The following is a 21,607-nucleotide window of genomic DNA, read 5'->3' as shown; positions in this document are numbered from 1 at the left end:
ATATTTATATAGCTTTATAAGCTCTTTGTTAAGTACTCTCTCCATCGCGGGTATTGAAACCCAATTTTTAACGTTATAAGCACACCTACTTACCACTGAGGGTCACGTATAAAATCCAATTACCACCACTAAAACTGAACGGTTGGTCAACGTTTCTTAATCAGAAGACAGTAGAATAAGATCAATCTATTAAAATATTAAATACTTTGTAAACCATGCGTGACACAACCTCCCTGTACCAATCCCTTAAAATAAGCGTCCAAGCGAAACCGTAAAAAAAACAAAACTTACCAATATTCCTATCATCAAGGTAATTGTTGTAACTTTTACAGATTTTATTTTTCTTATTTTTATTTGTTTTGAATTTCGCGAAAGCTCCACGAGAGCTATCTGCGCTAGCCGTCCTTAACTTAGCAGTATAAGACTAGAGGGAAAGCAGCTAGTCATCACCATCCACCTCCAACTCGTGGAATACTCTTTTACCAAGGAATAGTGGGATTGATCGAAACATTACAACGCCACCGCGGCTGAAAGGGCGAGCATATTTGGTGTGATGGGGATCTGAACCCTCAACTCTTAATTACGAGGCGAGTCAAGAAACATCACATCAGAATACTTTGATTGAGTCTTCCTTTGACATCACAGTTTTAAACAATGGAACCAATTTATCCAATTAGAAACCCAATACACGGAATAGTAATAAAATATATAAAAACAAGACACATTAAGAGGAAGACTGAATTGTTATCTTTCTTCAATGCTATATTTCATGTTCAGGTAATCTAAGTTTTATATTCGCTTTGAATTTTCCATTAAACATTGTACTTTCTTTGCTTATCGTACTTTAAAGAAGGTCCATCATGTGTATTTGTATCTTTCACAAACATCTAGATGACTTAATTACTGTTATTCTTATATAGCAACTAGAAACTGTCCGACAGTGCACGTGGTAAACTTAGGTTTAGAACTTTTGCCCAAGAAAGGAAATATAAACCCTGAAAGAGAACACATTTACACTTCCTTGTAAAGTTTTGATTTCAATTTATTGAAGATACAAGTATTCAATTGTTTTAAAAAGTCAGTTATTACATTCTACATAGTAAGTATTGTTAACATTTAATGACGTTATTAAAATAATATTATATAATGTTCCCTATTCTTCGTTATATATAAATTTCTCTGAAGTAACCATCTTATTTTAATTTTAAAGATATGTATTTACTTCATTCTTAATTATTCACAGTTGTTTGTTTTTATTACAAATTTTCACGCAACACTACATGAAGGACTATTTACGCACAACCTTCAGTTGATAAGAAGGCAGAACCAACCGACGTCTCTTAGATTACTATTGTTTTAGTGAACGATCACAAAATTGAGAAACTTATACACCTTGCCTATTTTCTTTATTTTTATCATCACGTTCTTAAACTACGCAAGTTTTTTTTCTTCTATTTCTAGACCTCTTGAATACAATCATAACTCTGATAAATTATAAAACCATATGTACAGAAATGTTCCAATAAATTATCGGTTCACGCAAAGTTACTATTATAAGCTTCTCACAAACTGTTATGGAAATAAAGTTTTCAGCATAATGATGTCACAGGAAGGTATCATTTCAACCAGAAGTCCAATTAGCTAGATATACAGAGGTCTAAGTAGATTGTATAAAAACGATTTTGGAACCTTATTGCGTCGTTATAATTCGGTCATGCTCTAATATGGTGATCGTGTATGTTGACAACAGTGCTGCAACGTACTTTCTACTGCTAAAGGTGTCCTTGTAATGTTGTCATGCCCAAAGCACACAACTTCTTCCTGACTGCTTTCCATAATGCACCTGTTATACAAGAACAGTGTTTTTTTTTCAGTTTCGATACTCCAATCGTACAGGAATTCATAGGTTCTGCGTGTGACGATTTGAACGGTATGTCTGCATGTAAAAGCATGTATACTCGCTACGTTCTATAAGTGCTTAAAGTATGTGACAGTTGAATAGCAGGTATGACTGAAAACCTTATTTGTTGAGGCTTCATTTTGATATAGAGCTTTTTGTTTCTATTCAAAATTGTTTTAATATGACGCAGTGAACTACTTTTCAAAACAGTTTTTATTGAAAACTGCGAATTCACATGTCAAATCTTCGAGAACATAAACTAATATTTAATTAAATGTGTTTCTCCATCGAAGTGTTATATGCTTAACAAACCGATTACACACGCTTAACTTAAACGAAAATATCTTGAACTTGACTTTAATAATTTTTATGTATTCTTACAGCGATCCCCCCCCCAATTCGAATTGCATGATGGCCCAAAGAAATATAGAATATATATATATATATATTGAATTTTTTGCATTCACTTTGTGACTTAACGTTGTCATATTATGTTACGTCTCGTGTTTGGAAACATTTAACTGTCTTGAATAAATCATTTTTCTTGTTGGCTAAGTAAACGGATCAGTTTTGAGCTAGCCTAAGTCTCCTAAACTGGTTGAACCTTGTGAAATATTATTGGAATTAAGTGTGAAAATGTCGTTCACAGCAACGTACCAAATTGACGAATCAATCCATTCCAGTCGTTATAAGTTTTTGTTTTGTTGCTCCCCATAAACTCCTTGTTGGATAATTTTTTACTTATGATCTGTGAAGGTATATACACAACTGATGAAGACGAAATATATAAATAAAGTACATTAATTAATAAAACTGCATGCAGTACATGTAATTTTAACACAAACTACAGTTCCTAACTAGACATTTCCACTGTTGTAAATGGAATACCGACCTGTATTCACACAAGATATCTTCATTATCTCAGTAATTCGTTACTGCAGCATCGTTAGGAACTGTCGATACATATGCAAAACAGAAACGACGAATATGACAGAAATTCAATGGGTTTCGAACGTTAAAAAGTTAAGTTTTGATGGCCATGGAGGGTGAGCACAATCGGTCCCTTATATAGCTTTGTAACAAACAAAATATCTGAAACATATCAGCACTGTGTGCTTTAGAGAGGAAGTAGAAAGGTGGAAAATGTGACGGGAAAGGTGACATCATTCTTTAGACACACACGGAAATATAATATCCGTATGGGTTGGGAAAGTATAAAATATAATCATACAACCATGGTTTATCTAGACAAACCGAGCTTGTATGAATACATAAAAACATCGCGACTAGAATTTTTTTACTTAAAATTAATATAAAAAATTAATACATTATTGCTAGTACTCGCTTGAGTTAAAATGTGTTTTTAACAACGCATCATGAGACTTCAGAGGTTTGTTTGTGTGTAGTTAAGTATAAAGCTACACAATGAACTCTCTGTTGTTCTCACCAATGTTTATCACCATAAGCCCGCAGACTTACCGCCGAACCACTGAGAGCGAAACTCCAGATGAGTGTATAAAATGGCGCCAATATTTTAGAAATATGCGTATTTAGTCATGAAAGAAGACGTTAAATGCACCTACTGTCGGAATGGTGCTTAAAGCTATACTGAGTTAATTTCTCGTTCTTCTGATCTATAAAGGTGGCTTTCTTTGATCAGATCATAATAAAAGTTATATTTTAGCAACGTTAACTTAAAAACTGTTGTCACTGACATTTTCGTGCTATATATGTTGCAAAGGAAGTTTCTAATAATGATTTTTTTTCTTACATGTCCACGCCCAAACATTATTATATACGTATACAGCTTGTTTACACATTCCTCAGCTAAACGTTGCCTTCGTCTCTGTAGGTGTTCTTATATGTCAGGTAACGGTGGGTAGGCCAAATCTTGAGGTCATTTAACTCCACCTACATCTGAATTCTACAGTTGGCAGCTCCGAAAAGGTGATGACTCCAGACCACAAAACTTTCTCGGAAGTTGGTTCATATCGACACTTCTCCATGTTTCCCAAATTCCACATGATATATTATCTTCCTGGTCAATTACCGGGACAAACAAACGCCCACTTCAGACATAATATAAACACAACACGGAAATATCGAGTTAAACAGAGCGATATTCTCAGACTTGTATCTGTGATTATGGTAAAACTGTTTCCCTGATTTCAAGAAGTAAATTACAATCCTTCAGACTTGCCAGTTAAACTGCTGTTCTTCACAAGTTTTATGACCAACATACACGAGGAGATGACGACCAGAGTGATAACACATCACACATCTGTGAAATGTATCACGTATGAAAAAAAACTGGCCGTCTTGTTTCGTATTTTGAGGATATATATAACGTCAATACATGTGGAAAGGGGTCATGCATACAGTTCGATTCGTTTGCTTGTAAGGGTTCACTCACGTTTTTCTTTGAAACCAAAGAAGCTAAAGCACCGATGGTTCTTTAAAATTAATAAGTTATTGTTTCATACGCCCAAGAATACAAATCATTGGGCTGTGAAACATTCTAAATGTTAAACTTCCTGAGAATTAGAAATTAACAATACAGTAATGATATACACATAGTTGTCAAATTTAATATTATTGGTTTTTGCTTCTATCAGTTTCAAATACATGTAACTGCATAGCATCTGCAGCAACAGGGCTTTATCTCCTATAACCTAAAGATAAGTAACACCTAGCATCTACATCAAGAGGATATTTATTTTTTGTAACCTTCTCTAAAGCAATATGGCTTTATCTCCTATAACCTAAAGATAAGTAACCACCTAGCGTCTACATCAAGAGGACTGTATCCCAGTGGTACAGAGAGAGTGTTTGAAGCCCGGGGGCAAAACACCAAAACATAATTCGGTGCACCCTCCAAAAAAATCCCAACTACACTCACCCTTTACATTTTTACTGTCCAACCTTATATGGCAACCATTGTGCAATATCTCACCATATTATGATAGCTGCCAGACATAAGGCAATTATGGTTTATTCTTTATGAATTTGAATCATCACCTAATTAAGGTATCTGGTTTGTACAACAGTATGTTACTCTAGATTAATATAAAAAACTGTCCTGACTAGCGGCTATGAGATGTCAGTGTATTTTAATCTAACATTGGAACCTAGGAATTTCCCTAAGCACCATATATCTGATAATAGACTAATATTTGATGTCAAACATAACAAAAACATGTCTTATGGGATAACGTAAATTTGATGCACATCCCATCATTACGGCACTACTTTATCCTCAGTAACTCTGAATATAATAACACCTGCAACAAGAGGGCTTAATCCCCCTTTACTCCTATAGATATAAGATTAGATCCAGTAGAACTGACCCGGGGTTGATGTCCGAGGGAGTCAACCTGTGTCGAGTTCTAAAAGTCAAACATACAAGTCTAGTTTATATACAAACACTAAATGCTTTGTGTTTTGATCCAGGTAAACACGTTCTGGGAAGTATTACATATACAGATTCACTACGGTGCCCCCCCCCCTCCTCCTCACACACACACACCTTGGAAGGCTTCGATAAGATACAAATTGGGGTTTATAACAGACCATCGCTTCTCCACTCAACAATTAAGTAAATATTAGATATTTGGGAAATAAGTTTCTTAAATGACATAGTGTGTCGTACTGGCATAGCAGATATCAGTGCTTGTTTCCCAGAGAAACAACTTTACGGATAAGAAGCCACCTGGTGTTTGGAGGCTGTCAGAAATGAGAAGTTCCTTTCTTCCGGCCGTATACGTATATATATATAAATAAAAACCTAAATCTATTAATAAATTCACAGTACAATAATCGTAGTAAGTTAACTCGCACAATCTGAAAAAAAAATACATGGAAAGTAGTAAATCATATCCAAGGCCGCCTACTGATGATACTTTCGGTCGACGACTCTAAGAACGCCCTCTGAGAGGTCACATTTGAATTACCTAAGAATAATTTTACTATGAAAATGGGGCAAGCGACGTTAAAAGAACGTATTCATTTAAAGGAAGCAATGTTTGTCAGGTTCAAATAAAAAGAACATCGTAAATTATATATATATATATATATTTTTTTTCACGTAATTAACCCTCGTTTCATAAACATTTTTCCCAACTAATTTATATAAGTAATGCCACAAACTAGTTATTTACTGATTACAGAAGATAACATTTTTTTTTCTTGTTATTTACAAATCTGTTTCCACATCACTACACGCAAATCTTCATTCTGAGCCTCGGCCTTCTTTTCATTGCAAAGTTTTGCAGAGATCTGACACTTTACGTCTGTTATTATCTTCAAAAGAAAATACTTTTGACAAAACTGTGATCTAATGAGACGAAATCTGCAGACAAGACTATACTGTCGCTGCACCATTGCTTTTTAATCTTTTATATCACAAGTATAAATCAATACTGAAACGACCCCATCTGGTGACTACAAATTCTGTAACTCGAAAAGCAATAGCGTGGAAACTCCCGTGTCAACTGTTCATTTGACAGCAAAGATTGGTACAGCACTACACGCAAAGGATTCCCTAACCAAGAGAAAACATTTCATTATACAAGATAGATCACAGCAAAATGAATCATATCAATAAATACGCAACTCATGACAACATAATACATACCATTAAATAAACAAACTCATGACAACACGATACATATAATTAAATAAACAACTCAATGACAATACAATACACATTATATAAACAACTCATGACAATACGATACATATAATTAAATAAACAACTCAATGACAATACAATACACATTATATACACAACTCATGACAACACGATACATATAATTAAATAACCGAATCGTGACATATCTTCTCTTGTTCCTCAATAAAGAAATTCCAAAAAAATACTGTAACGACACAATGTTTCTCTGGTAGCAGTTTTAGTGGGTTGATGAATGGTAGATATAATTTTGTTGAATGGAGAAAGTACCGATTAGCAACTAGTATAAAGTCGGCTGTACTCTTTCCCAAACAGTATACTAACCCTCTCTAAGGTGGGAGTCATTATTTCTAAGATAAGTGACTAACCCTTTGTAAGGTAACGGTGTACTTTTTCTAAGGCAGGGTACCATTTAATTTCACAAGTCAAAATGAGATATAGAAAGGTGTTTTTATGCACAAACTACATGCAGATACGAATATCAAACTTTCTGCTACCACTAGGTGGCGTTTGGTAAAATGTTTCTAACATTTTTCAAATATCTTCTCATGGAGAAGAAACAGCGCTGTCTGTAATCATTTACACTTCCAGTAATATTCAATAAACGTTTACACTGGGCTCGTGTAACTACAACGAACTTGTTCAGTTAACATTTTATCCTATTTGAATAACTTACATCCCACCTCACATTAATGTTCACACGGATTACACACACTTCTTCCACTTGGTATATCCTGCAGCTTTAGGGTTCATTAATACTGCTTTAATTAAACATTTTATTGTGTGTGTGTTAAAATAAAGTTTTAATTACAAAAAATTACATATTATCGTCCTTCGACAAGGTTCCCACGTCACCAAACCGACAAACAGAATACTCAACAATGAAATCATCCATGAACGAAAAGTATCTGTAAATTGTTAACAGCACTTTGACTGGGCTCTTTCAAACCCTCTTATTTTTTAAGTTAATCCCCACTTCAACAGGTACCAACTTCTTAACGAGTCTGACCACGTGTGTCCACCTAGTTTTAAACGTTCAGGATTAATTATATAATTTATCTGGTTCGATTTTAGTTAAAACAACAACAAAAACACACTAAAAATCGGAGTGACATTAAAACAAATTTTTAAGTTCAAGTTTAAGGTCAAGGGTATCCAGTAGAACTGGTTATACAGGTTCACTTACTTGGACACAAGAGGGCAGAACAAAAGGGATAGTCGACGGACGTGTTTAACAGTTACGTCTATATGATTAAAGTACATGCGAACAACATAACGACCTATAAAAACTGACACCACAATAAGAACATGAACAGAACCACTATGACAGCTGCAACTTTTAAACATATTTTTATTGATATTGCTACAATTCATTTTTCACAAATCACTGTGTGCCATTAAATCATTGACTCACGAAGTCAATACTACAATATACAAATTATTTACATGGAAAACTACCAATTTGTAGTTTTAATGCACCTATTGTTAAAGTACTATAATGAAAATAATTACATTCTATAACAGGAATCTTAATATAAAACAATATTCCGTACTAACAACACTGTTAGAGATCGTTTCGTGATTTCACTAGGTTATGGAACTAATACACGGAACATTTTTTGAAAGAATTGGTCATTGTGAGTAACAGAATCCTTCACTGTTTCTCTGGAAATAGGTTTCTAAAAATAAAAGTCAACTATAATATATCTTTTAGATAACAATATACTCAGAAAAATATAATAGATAAGCAGTAAAATGTGTCTTAACTGTCAAATATTTAGTTATTTAGTAAGCATTGTTGTCAAGAGTAAACTATATCACTAGTTCTAACAACTGTGTTAAATGGCATTGTTGAAACATAAACTATATCACCAGTAATAAGATGTTCTAACAACTTTGTTGAAAAGTAAACTATATGCAATAAAATAACAACAATGATATTTAACCAAAGCAATTTCATTAGTGAAAAACACAAGTTAACAATTTAAGAAAAACGTTCGAGAGACAACGGTCTTGGCTTCTGTGGAACGAAAGTTTGTATAAAACCAACTTAAACACGTTGACCTCAATCTTTTCATTCAAGTTATTGCTTTAAGCTACATCGGGAATTATACTCATTTACATATAAATGTCTGTAATAACTTACATATTTACACAATCTTATCTGACATCACAAAACATTTTGGTCGAAGAAATTTGTTTTATCTTTAAAGTTAAAAATAAATCAAACAAACATTTTTTGTTATTTTTGGTCTCAACTGCCAACTATGATTACATAAACAGATAACTGAAGCAAACTGAATCAAGAGAAATATTATTCACCCAACAACACTCTGGTTGTGCTCTAATGACACTCACAGTTAAATGACCAGAAGCAACTATTAAACGTTTAAGCACTCAACATCACTCTGATTGAGACATAATCTCATTCCATCTCAGCGCTTTCGTTCACCCACAAAACTAATGTTAAAGAACAATGCATAACCAAGTTTATATCATGATTTTAACTACCCACCCACCCAAAAAAAAACACCTTGTGTTTCAAGATTGGTAAAGTCAAAATATTAATAGACATGAAGTGCTGTTTTTCATATGGAATTACTTAAACTGTATTTTTATACTTATGGCAAAGCTACTTAGGCCATCTGCTGTAGCCCCAAATTTTGGTCTACTGACAGAAGGAAGACAGACAGTGAACAAAACACTGTCACCACCATTCACATTAAAGGAGTGACAATCACTCTAACAGTGCACTTACAGTATTGGGAATATGTCGTGGTATTGGATGGATTCAAACCATGGTCATCACCTCCTTCCAACTAACCAATCAACTTGCACCCATTTTTCAAATTAAAAGCATAATATCACAAGTCTTTAATTCTACCTAGATCAATATTTTCCATAATGTTCTACATTTTTTTTTTTATTCTAAAAGACCAATATGCCTGGAGAAAATGGAAGGATGCAATAGTAATACTGGATGGTCAGCCTGTAGGTTACTGTAAACTGGTGAGTTCCCACTTATGTACCTACTGGAAACAATGACACAGGTAAACAAATAAAAATGCTCACATGAGGAAATTGTGATAGTTAATCAATGTTAAAACTACTACTTATATAATAAGTTGCAACAGTTAACCACGATAACACTATGCTAGTAGAAAATGACATCTTAAAATTCTCAGTTATTATTGTCCCATGATACATAAGTTACTCAGATATTCACTAAAGATCTTTCTCGGTGGCAGACAGATTCTGAACTCTCAAATTAAAGACAAAAATCACATTACACATAAACTGACAAGTCCTTCACATCTGGGTCCAGACACGATCCATTACACAACACATGACTCCAGCCATCACGAAAGCCATTCCTACGTATGTTGCTGATAAAAGAAACAGAAATATAATACCAAAATGAAGCAAAGCCAGTTTCATTTTTCAACCAAATAACAGATATGTATATGTTAGTAAATGTTAGAAATTCAATGTTGAAAGACAGTGAAGGATTATAATGCAATAATTTAACATTTGTTACAAAAATCACATCAAATGGAAATGATCTCCCCCATATTTCAGAGGAATATTTTTCTCTTTCCTTAAGGCTATCGGATGAGTTCTGTCACTAAATTAAAGGCCTCTTGGGCAAGTGATTTGTGGAAGATAAAAGAAAGAAGTGCAATACCATTTTAACACACCTCTTATTAAAGATGGTTAAAAAAAACAAATTAAGAGGAATACAAGAAAAAACACCTACAATTTATGTGGTTTACACTAAGCAGGTTACAGTTTTCAAAGGAAGGTAATATATTTTTATTTACTTTTGTGCCACTGAGTTTGTTTCTTCTTAAGTGCAAGACTACACAATAAGCTGTTTGTTTCTGTGTCCACCGATGGTATCAAAACCTGATTTTTGGCATTAGAAGCCCACATGCACCAATGATAATGAATACAACGTCCTAATGAACTTGTACTCAACATAATAATGCCCAGGATGCAATATTGTGGTCATTCAGTATCTACACATAGGGATCATCAAAGCTTTTATTTCAGTTTTACTGTCATGACTGTCCCTCTACCTTCTCATAATTTAAGCAAAAATGTCCACATATCAACACCATATCAAATGTCTCAGTGTTAATTAGATGAGTAAGGATGAGTTTCATATGTGGACTGAAAAACTAACACTAATTATTTGGTGTCAGAAAATAATACATAGTACCCACCAAAACACCAATGATAAGTGACACCTATACAAATTGTACTAATATGATGAAAAAGTGGGAAACGGTTTTATTATGTTTAATTTTTTTCATATAATATTTATCTATATATATTCTTTTACAAAGAAATGGCACCATTCTTCCAAGCTTTTCACTATGGCTGTTGTTATTTTACTAAAACCTTTTTTTCATTTACTAGGCATCTAGTTTGCAAGATTTAACTTTCTATTTATTTGTTTCTGAATTTCACGCAAAGCTACATGAGGGCTATCTGCAGTAGCCATCCCTAATTTAGCAATTTAAGACTAGAGAAAGCTGCTAGTCACCACCACCCGCTGTCAACTCTTGATCTACTTTTTTACCAACTAAAAGTGAGATTGATCGTTACATTATAACACCCCCGAGGCCGAAAGGGTAAACATGTTTGGGATGACACGAATTCGAATCCGTAACCCTCTCATTACGAGTCAAACCCTCCTTAACCACCTAGCCATTTAATCATGATTAATTTACTTCAGTAGTTCATACAAAAATATACAGCAAACCAATCTGTGTTTATTCTCAACTTTTGTCCAAGGACCAGCAAGTAAAATCCTGAATGCTGCCGTGTTAAGTTACTCTCGAACTAGGTAGCAGAGGGATTAATAATAACCTCTAAAGTACATGCGTATAACGTAAAAGGCTTGGGTTGGGAGTAAAAGGAAAATATGGCGTCACTTATTCTCGACAAATAAAATATTTTTAGAGATAAAAATAAGTTTATTTATTTAACTGAAATCATCATATCTACTTCGATGGAAAAGTTACAATGGCTATTACCCCCCCCCCACAACTTAATAACTGAAGGATATTTGTTTGAATCTATCATCTAATACTTTTCGACATCATCCATTCAGTGTGGTTCAACTAGCTCTGATAAACACAAATGTTCGTCAGTAAATGTCCACAGAAACTATCCATATGTAGCATCGTCACGTGAAATGTTTAGAGTGACACCTACCTCTGCTTCCGATTTCTTCTCCAAGAAATCGTCCATATACTGTGATGAAGATGAAGGTAAGGGCGTTGGTAAGGGGAACTGCCACAGACAAGTCTGTACAACATATGCATAAACACAGAATGATTACAAAGTAACATGTCTTCATAACAGCCAACACCCTTATACGCAAAAAACATACGTTCAACATTTACTTATAAACATGTAATCTCAAAAGAGATTTTTAGCTTTCCTCCCAGTTTCAGCTCAGTGTTTGTAATTACACATTCTACATTTCATCCTTCGTTTTATAACCTTGACTTTTTCTCTAACAAACACACCTGCACGAAAAAAAAAACTATTCCCGTTTCTTTCTCTTTTTTTAACTTAGTTCCATGTTTTTCAAATCCAGTTGCATTTTATAACCACTTCTTCCTCACCATATCGCGATTTAAGCCTTTTAGGCCTAATGACCTACTTATTTGTTTCTATTGAATTTCACGTAACGTTACTCGAGGGCTATACGTGCTAGTTACACGTGTATCTAAAAATATCAAATTTGTGACTTCTGATTCATTACCAACGTTGTACATAAACCAGAGTGTAGAAAATTTCATTTCTTTAATAATTTACAAACCAAAGCTAATTTTAAGTTTGCCCTATGCAGGATTTTATCGAAGTACCTAACACTGAATGCACTTCACCATTCGTGTTTATCTTGGATCTTCTTGGGTTTTGGCATGTATACAAACACAGTTATTACAAAGCATGACGTCAAAACATCACATTTGTCAATAAAAAAAAAAAAAAGAACTTTCGCATAATTTCTACCAAATTTTGGACTACATTCTGGTAACTACCAGACAAAAATAAATCTGTAGCGTTCATTCTGTAGCCGAAAAAAAACAAACAAACATCATCACCCACACTAAGCACACAAATGAATAACCAGTTATTACACTAAACAATATTATTAAAATGGCTGAATGATGGTATCTTTTACATTTATATGTGACATTTTATAACCAGATGAAAACTACAGAATGTTTGTGACGTTTTATAACCAGATTATACCATGGAATAATTGTGAGGTCTTATAACCAGATGAACACCACACAATGATTGTAAGGTTTTATAACCAAATTATTTGCTTTGTTTTGAACTTCGCGCAAAGCTACAAGAGGGCTATCTGCGCTAGCCGTCCCTAATTTAGCAGTGTAAGACTAGAGGGAAGTCACCACCATCCATCGCCAACTCTAGGGTTACTCTTTTACCAACACATAGTGGGATTGTCACATTATAACAACCCCACGGCTGAAAGGGCGAGCATGTTTGGTGTGACAGGGATTCGAACTCGCGACCCTCAGATTACGAGTCGAGTGCCTTAACCACCTGGCCATGCCGGGCCTAACCAAGTGGTTATGACGTATTATAACTAGTGACGTGGATGTTTTCTAACTACGTGAATATATATCTCATCATCCTAAGCACTCCTGAAGAAACGTCTCTACAATACAATTTTTCGGGGCTTTATAAATCTCTTGGTTAGAAGTTTATGAGTTGAAAACATGTTTATGTCCAGACTGTGGTGTGATGCAGACTATATAAAAAACAACAACAATCCAACTAGTCATGTCAAGGCTACGTCTGTATAAAGCTTGCTCTATAAAGTCGTAACATGTCACGAACGTTATGTAAAATGATATAGTACATCTGATGGGGGCTAAGTTAAACTACGCCACTTAGATGGTAAATAAACTATTTATCAAAGTTTATGTCAGACATGAGAAGATTTTTAATGTTAACCCTGAGCGTGAATATCAACTATACCTTGTTAAACGAACTAATAAATTAATTTCGCTTTGAGAAGTTGAAATATAGCAAGAGAACTATAAGCTATTATAACCAGATGATTCTGTTGTTTTTCTTACGAAACAGCCCTCTGGTGGTTCAGTGATAAGACAATAGGTTCCGATACCCACGGTAGGCAAAGTACAGGTAGCCCATGGTGTGGCTTTACAACAAGCAATCTTACATAATTTCCTATGTGAAAACAAATATTGTAAAATTATTTCTTCTTGTGATTATTAACGGACCAGGCTTCGGTGAAAACTCGTAAAAGGAACTTCATTTGACAGTGTATCATGGTTCCGACTTGTAGAACGACTCATGTATGAAATAACAGTCTATTATAACAGATCTAATTATTTTGACGCCTACGTAACAATGGACGAGTGGCTTACCGCTAGTGAATACTGGACTTCAATAACTTTTTAAATATAGAAGTGAGTCGAAACTCATAGCCTGAATTGATCGATGTTCAAAAGAGTTGCTTGTTTTTGGAATTTTGAGCAAAGTTATACGAGGGCTATCTGCGTTAGTGGCACCTAATTTAGGAGTGTAAGTAACCACTACACACCTCCAACTCTTGGGCAACTCCTTTATCATTGAACAGTGGGACTGACCATAACATTATAACACCCTCAAGGGTGAAGAAGGTGTACATGTTTGATGTGAAGAGGATTCGAACCTGCGACCCTCAGATTACGAGTTGAGCACCCTAACCACCTGACCACTTCAAAAAAAAAAAAAAACAGCTTCATATTGCATTCAAGCGATGCGTTAAAAAATAAGGACTTCTGGGGCAGCGTGTTTTACCTTTTTTCGAAGAAAATTCCAGCTTATGTCACAAACATCAAAACATGCAAGTTTTTTGATGTGACTATGTTTTTCAAGCAGACAAAACATAACATCGCGATGGAAGTTTTTATAGGGAAATTGGTTTGGTTTTATCCTCAAAATAGGGGCTCGCCATGGTCAGGTGGTTAAGGCACTCGACTTGTAATCTGAGGGGTCGCGGGTTCGAATCCCTGTCACATCAAACATGCTCGCCCTTTCAGCCGTGGGTGTGTTATAGTGAGACGGTAAATCCCACTATTCGTTGGTAAAATAGTAACCCAAGAGTTGGTTGTGGGTGGTGATGACTAGCTGTCTTCCCTCTTGTCTTACACTGCTAAATTATGGACGACTAGCGCAGATACCCCTCGTATAGCTATGCGCGAAATTCAAAACAAACCAAGGTATAAAGTACGATGTTTTGTAATAAGAAACAAACTGCTTTCATTAAGTGTTTATAGTGGTTTTTCTCCGTTGATGCAAGGTTTACCTGGTTTGCAGTTTCTCTAGTTCTTGTGAATAATAGCAAAGTTAATTCACATAAAATAGTATAATTACGTAAACAATAGGTGTTAAATAAACAAACAACGTTATCCATTTGTACCCTAAAAATCTTGCTTGTAAATAACTTAAATAAATAAACTTGATAATAATTAAAATCAGTTTGCTTAATTTAATTCACCATAACAGGTGTCGTTCATAGCATGTACGTGTGTGTTTACAAAAAGTGTCTATCTAGACCACTCCTAACAACATGTCTGTCGTATCTCAAACGGCCCGATGAGCCCTGGATTTAAATGAAAAGCTTTGTAGACACTAGATGTGGCAGGTGTGTAGTTAACATATTATAGCATACTCTAATTTAACTGCTGGAATCTTTGAATGAAATATTCTGTCATACGATGGACTAAGTCACGAACTCTATAATAACTAAGGCGTCTGCAACCCTAGATAGCAGTTTTATTTGACAGCAGATATTAAATGTTACATGCTATCGCTTTCTTTGCAGCGTATATAACAACTACTACGCTAATCCTATTTGTTCTCTTTATTTCATCAAAAGTTTTCCTTTAAACGTTTCACAGGCTCTCACGTGCAATGTTTATAGACCATGTTTTCGTTCGTCCATAGCCTAGAAGCCGGTGTTCTAGAATCTAGATGTCTTCGTTATATTTATGTAGACAGGTTAATTGCTGTTGTAATTAACAAACAGACAACATCTGCATAAAAGAAATAATAACTAATGGACGATCTTCTAGTAAGTTTAACAAGTCAGAAATAAAGTCCAATAATTTAATTCATTTCACAACTTTAATAAAATATAAGGGGGGGGGACCTTTCACAAAGTCCTTCAAATGTACAGATTGAACCATAAAAACATACAAATGAAAGGTTTGAAACAATCTCACTTATCTCCCGCTAGCGTGAGCTCACGTGCCATCTCTCATCGGCCCCACAGAGCAAAGGTCACATTAACCCACAATTTCAGCTCCGCGTACCTTGTGTAGGAGTTGTCCTACACGACGCATGCTTGTTAAAAACTCACACATCTATCTCACGGGCGTGATCTCGATTATTATAGACTGTTAACATAATGGGTGTGGTTACCATGGGTACATGACCCCCTATGGAAGCTTGCTTTGTCTAAAAAATGGAAATAAGTTATGTATGATGTAACCATTTATTCTTCCATAACTAGATCACTGTTAATATCTTAAACAGCTCTAAACAGCCACTTTTATTTACTTTGAATATGTTGCAAAAGGTGATATTTATTTATAATAAGCATGTTATATATATGGGAGGGCCAGATTTTGAAATAATATAGCCACAAGACACGTGTTTTCAGATCTTAAAGGTAAGATCCCTCCCTCCAATTTTTTAAAGAGAATATTATAATATCCATTCAGTTATGCAAATAATGAATATCACCACGCTAAAAGGTTAATGTACATTACTGCTGCTACAAATATTTGTGACGAGTGAATTTTTTTTCAAGTAACTTCCATTCATGCCAATACTGGTTACTTTTTAAATAGATTCTTCACGACTTGAATATTACAGAAGATTGACTGTAAGCATCACCTTTAATTTACATTTATCTGTTTGGTAGGTGCAACATTACATGCTCTGGGACATCATATCTGCTGCAGTCTGCCATCAAAGGCTGTCACCATATTAAGCTGTGATAATTTACCAACTCAGTATAAAACTTAGTAGCTGTTAGAGACTCATTGTGTTGAAAAACAAAAGTTATGGAATGTGTTTGTGTGTTGTTTTGTTTTTTTTTGTATAGCAAAGCCACATCGGGCTATCTGCTAAAAAAGTTATGGATTATTGGTAAGAATGACAATTGGGATTTTACGCGTATCGAAAGATGAATCGGGAAGGTATTCCAAAAAGCTGAGACATCTGGTCGCTCTGCTTTAAAAACGTTATTATTACGAATAAGAGGCATAAAATTACTCCAAACTCGCATATCTCCACAGCTAAACCTTAAGCGTGAAAAAACACAAATACACTCAGAAATGAAAGGTGATACGAGTGATATCTTATCCCTAGACAGTCAGTGTTTTACAAAAAGATGTAGAAATGTTGGAAAAGTTCACGTCATTACATTTTCAATGACCTCCATTTTTCCCTTCCTCATCAAAATTAACGATCGATATGGATGAGACCAGCACTGACCAATAAACTGCTTCATAAAAATATATGTACGAACAATCAATTGTTTCATGTTTTTCTTGAAAATCGAGCTTGAAGAGAACATCTGATTGGAATATTTAAGTGTTAATGGAAGAGGTAGGGTTGATTAATCATCTTCCTTCTATTAAGTGAAAAACAGTAGGGCAAGAAGACACAAATATAGATTTTGACAAGGTGGGAGTCATCTTCAGTTAAGACTGCTTTATTTTTCTAGCAGGGTGGTTGATCTTTGGAATGGGTTACATTGGGATGTGGTAGATGCAGCATGGAAAAGGCTTAATTATTTTAAAGATAAAGGCTGGCTTTGACTGATTTACTTTTATAGTTTGGTATTAGTGGATGGGATAGCCTAGATGGACCAGGAGTTCCCTTGTTCTAAAATTGCATTTAATAAAGATTTAAAGCTGTTTTATTACGGTTTCCTCCCCTGGGAAACTCTTGTTCTTTATGCATAAATGCAATGAAAATAATTATACATTAAATCGTCACAACTTAATGGAAATACTTATCACTCTTAATATTATTACGTTTAAATGATGTGTTTATTATTTTCCTAACTGAATACAGTACTAAAACAGTACAGTTTTAGTTGTTCTATAGATATAACAACATTTAGCTGAACGACATCTTGTGAGCATACTGGAATAAACAGAAGGGTCGAGATTTCTAGGGTTCAAGGTATAGCTACCCTTAACTTTGAACTACGGACCAGGAAGGAAAGGTGTACGTTTTTCTTATAGCAAAGACACATCGGGTTATCTGCTGCGTCTGTGTGTGTGTTTTTCGTATAGCAAAGCCACAAAGGGCTATCTGCTCAGCCCACCGAGGGGAATCGAACCCCTGATTTTAGTGTTGTAGATCCGTAGACTTACCGCTGTCCCAGCGTGGGACGGAAGGAAAGAAAACCAACACCTACAATTTGAAGCAGTTCATCTTAACCAAGCAGGGGGACTGATTGTTACTCTAAAACGAACCCACAGATAAAAATGAAAAATGCGAGATATCCACAGTCCAATAGGTGAATTGGTTACTTACTGAAAGAGAAAGGGGATTTGGATTTAAAACACACACAATAAGAGTTTGGACCTGATGGAATATAACGTGTAAATGCTGAGCTGGTGGTCATTTGGTATTATCAATGCAGTTACTCTTTCCCAGATAATGCGCTTTACCACTGCCCCCTACAAAATTCATGTAACGTGTTCACACGTGCGAGGAACTATTCTAGTTTAAATCTTAAAGACAAATAAAAGGCCAACCAAGGTAGCCTACTCGTTTACCTTTTTTTTAAATCCTAAAAAAAAAAAACGCAGATGGGAAGCTTAAAACTGACGGTGCGAAAGTGGATAATAATAATAATAATAAGAAAGTAATCAAAAATTACAATTAGACTCCGCTGTCTATAAATAATGGGAATATCGGTCATTGTCAGAACATTGTTAGAATTAAGGCACGCTCACAACAATACCTCAAAAGAATACATGCAAAGAAAACTGGAAGTTAGTTTTTATTCTTACTTTTCACGCGTACTGACGTTTTCTACAATTCGGTAAAAATAACCTTCATATAGCGTTCATATAAAAATACTAACCATAAACTACACACCTGCCATCTAGGAAGCACAAAACTAAACACGAAAACATCTTTATCGCTTTTATTTTCCGAGTGAGGCTTAATTAATTGAGCAAGGTTTGAAGCAAAATAATAGTTTTGAATTTCGCGCAAAGCTACATGAGGGCTATCTGCGCTAGCTGTTCCTAATTTAGCAGTATATGACAAGAGGGAAGGCAGCTGGCGATCACTGTCCATCGCCAACACTTTCATCAACGAATAGTGGGACTGACCATCACTTATAACGCCCCCACAGCTGAAAGAGCATGTTTGGTGATACGGACGAAATAGTAATTAAGGGTGTGTGGTATGGGTATTTTTGTATTGAACGAAAAGTTTGTGTGCAATTGCTCAAAATGTGGAAGAGGGCGGATACATCTCTATTTGTAATGTTTCCTTTTAAAGTTCATGTAAAAACTAAAGATAACTATCGAAAACAGTTAAAAAGGTAGCCATTATATATACGTTTTTGATAAATTGGTTAAACTTTTTCCATTACAATAACATTTAAAGTAACTCGTAATTATTTCTCCCAGTAGTCCCAATGAACATTTTATTAATATACTCATGATATTCTTTCATAAAGTGGGAAAGAAACAAACTTTTTGTTGAACGAATATCACCTGTAATTCATCTATAACGCATCCATATTAGTAAGGTTCTTAAATACAACTTCAATATTCTTACAATCAATATTAAAGTTTGGGCAACGAGTGGTCATTCAATGAATACTTCTATTTGAAGATAACATTTTTTTTTTAAATTCACGTTGTGTGTCATCAAGAACTTCAGAGCTTGATACAAGAAACTAAATATTCTGTGTTAAACACGTGGAGCTCCAGAGTTTAGAGCTGATGAGCCGGGTTCAAATATGTGCGATACCACAAAATATTCCACGCAATTTAATCCACGTATGTGTATAAAAGTGACAGCTAATCTGTTGGTGCAGATGGAAGAGTGCTGCTGGTCAGTAATTCAAAATTACGGTCGACAGCAGATAGACGTAAATTGAAAATACATATACTGAATATGTGTATAAATATTTAACAATCACAATGATGGAAAAACTATCGTACCACTCTTTCTTCCACACCTTTCTTGGACCCTGTAACGATTGTGCATTGTTGAAGTGTCAGAATTAGTATAAAATGGTTATGGACATTGTGTGGTATTAGATGACTCACATTTCAATCATCCAAACACGTGTATATGTCTTTATTATTACCCGCGACAAACAAATCAACAAATACGAAAATGTTCTTTAAGTAAGAAAAAGCTAGATTTAAAGAAACTTAATGTAATTGACAAAAAGTGGTAACAGGTCGTGTCTCTTGTTTTAATGTTTGGTTGTGACCCCATTTTGGGGCGTGATAATAGTTTGGCATCGCCATGATATAGCGTGCATGTAGGCAGGGGTGAGACCATGATGTCACACTCGGATTAAGCCTTCCTACATTTCCAAGCTGCTTCTATGTTTTTTTCTTGCACATTATTACACATTACCTTCCAGTTTACAAAAAGTTTGATATCTGGGCCTGTTGTCTGGACAGTATGGTGTCTTGATCCTTCAGAAACAGTCATTCACCAAAAGTACTAAAATAAACTCTAAGAAGCCTTTTCAATACATGTAGGGTAAAACTTTCTTTTTATTTGACGTCTACTACTAGTGTAGTAATATCAATAATCTCTTTAGCCTTGTGGCATGAAGCAGTCATTTTAGAATGTGCACTAGTTAGCTCCACTGGAGTGATCCCGAACTGTTGGCTTTAACCAGACTCGAGAATCTTGATGTACTTGTTCAAAATGACAATCTTTTACATCCTGGCTTTAGATGCAGCCCCTTATCACCTAACCCTATGGATGCTTTTTCACAGTTGAATTCAAATATGGTGGATGAAACTCTTCTCGTAACCTAGGTCGTACAAAGTGCTTTCCGTAAGACCCATGCAGATTGAACTTTAATTGACTGAGATAACCACTTTGCTCGACATTTCTTCAGTCCAGTCAACATGCTCTTTGGTCAAGTTAAGCCTAATCTTGTTGGTGAGAAGGGGTTTCCTTCTTGACCATCTTACTAGAAGATTGGCTGAACATAGCGAGACCAGATGGTGCTCACAGTAACAGTGACCATTGTAGTTTCCTACAATGCTCTTTTGAAAATTATGAACAAAGGTCAACGATTCTGCAAACTCATGCGTTTCAGAAAGCGACTGTCAGCTGTTGTGGTAGTTTCATTCCTGCCTCTTCCTTTCTGCCACTCAGTCTCTCTACATCTATTTCTTCACCTAACGGTTCACAGTAACCTGGATAAATTTAATTATTATTACAGTCTGACCTGCTCAACGTACCTCTTTGCTCAAAATAGCAATCACTACTTTTTTCCGTGGAGACAACTAGCAACCCTTGCCCATGATAACATCACGCGCACGTTCTGGAAAATAAGCTTATAAACTGACCTTCAGTAAGAACATCTACTTGTAACCATAAAATGGTTGATACAATATCCAAACAGACTATAAATCTGCTTGTGTAATAATTAAACACATGTGTAACGCCCATGAATCACATTTTCACCTACATGCAATAGAACCTCAAAATCGGTGATGCAACAAAATGTTCCACAACTATAACTGCATTACATCAAAGACGTAACGGAAATTACTCATATCTGCATAGTTCTGATGAGATAACTGTGTAAAAATACATGTTTATTGTGCACCTAAGCACTAGCAAAACTGTAACAAAACAATGTAATATTATAGTTTTATGTACATGTGTTGGCGAGTACATCTATGCTTTATTATCACACAATATACGTATATACATTT

General features: G+C 35.0%; 1 protein-coding gene across 18 annotated transcripts in view; it reads right to left on the bottom strand.

Moving 5' to 3' along the window:
- The window catches only part of LOC143240925 (transmembrane protein 234 homolog), a 42,479-nt gene that overhangs the window by 6,376 nt on the left and 14,496 nt on the right, over nucleotides 1-21,607 (bottom strand). For 6 of the 18 annotated variants that reach the window (XM_076484186.1, XM_076484177.1, XM_076484185.1 and 3 more), the window contains exons 5-6: nucleotides 11,811-11,903; nucleotides 6,007-6,440 (exon numbers count right to left, since the gene is read on the bottom strand). In XM_076484186.1, coding sequence (XP_076340301.1) covers nucleotides 6,313-6,440; nucleotides 11,811-11,903 — 221 coding nt within the window. In that variant the 3' untranslated portion in view covers nucleotides 6,007-6,312. Of the gene's footprint in view, nucleotides 1-6,006; nucleotides 6,441-7,921; nucleotides 9,974-11,810; nucleotides 11,904-15,407; nucleotides 21,083-21,607 lie in introns of those variants that run through there. The other 12 variants (XR_013022050.1, XR_013022052.1, XR_013022053.1 and 9 more) reach the window with 8 other exon arrangements.

The sequence above is a fragment of the Tachypleus tridentatus genome, chromosome 13, assembly GCF_004210375.1.
Source record: "Tachypleus tridentatus isolate NWPU-2018 chromosome 13, ASM421037v1, whole genome shotgun sequence".
NCBI lineage: Eukaryota > Metazoa > Arthropoda > Merostomata > Xiphosura > Limulidae > Tachypleus > Tachypleus tridentatus.
The sequence above is the reverse complement of the archived record's forward strand: the minus strand, read 5'-3'. Positions and strand labels throughout refer to the sequence as shown.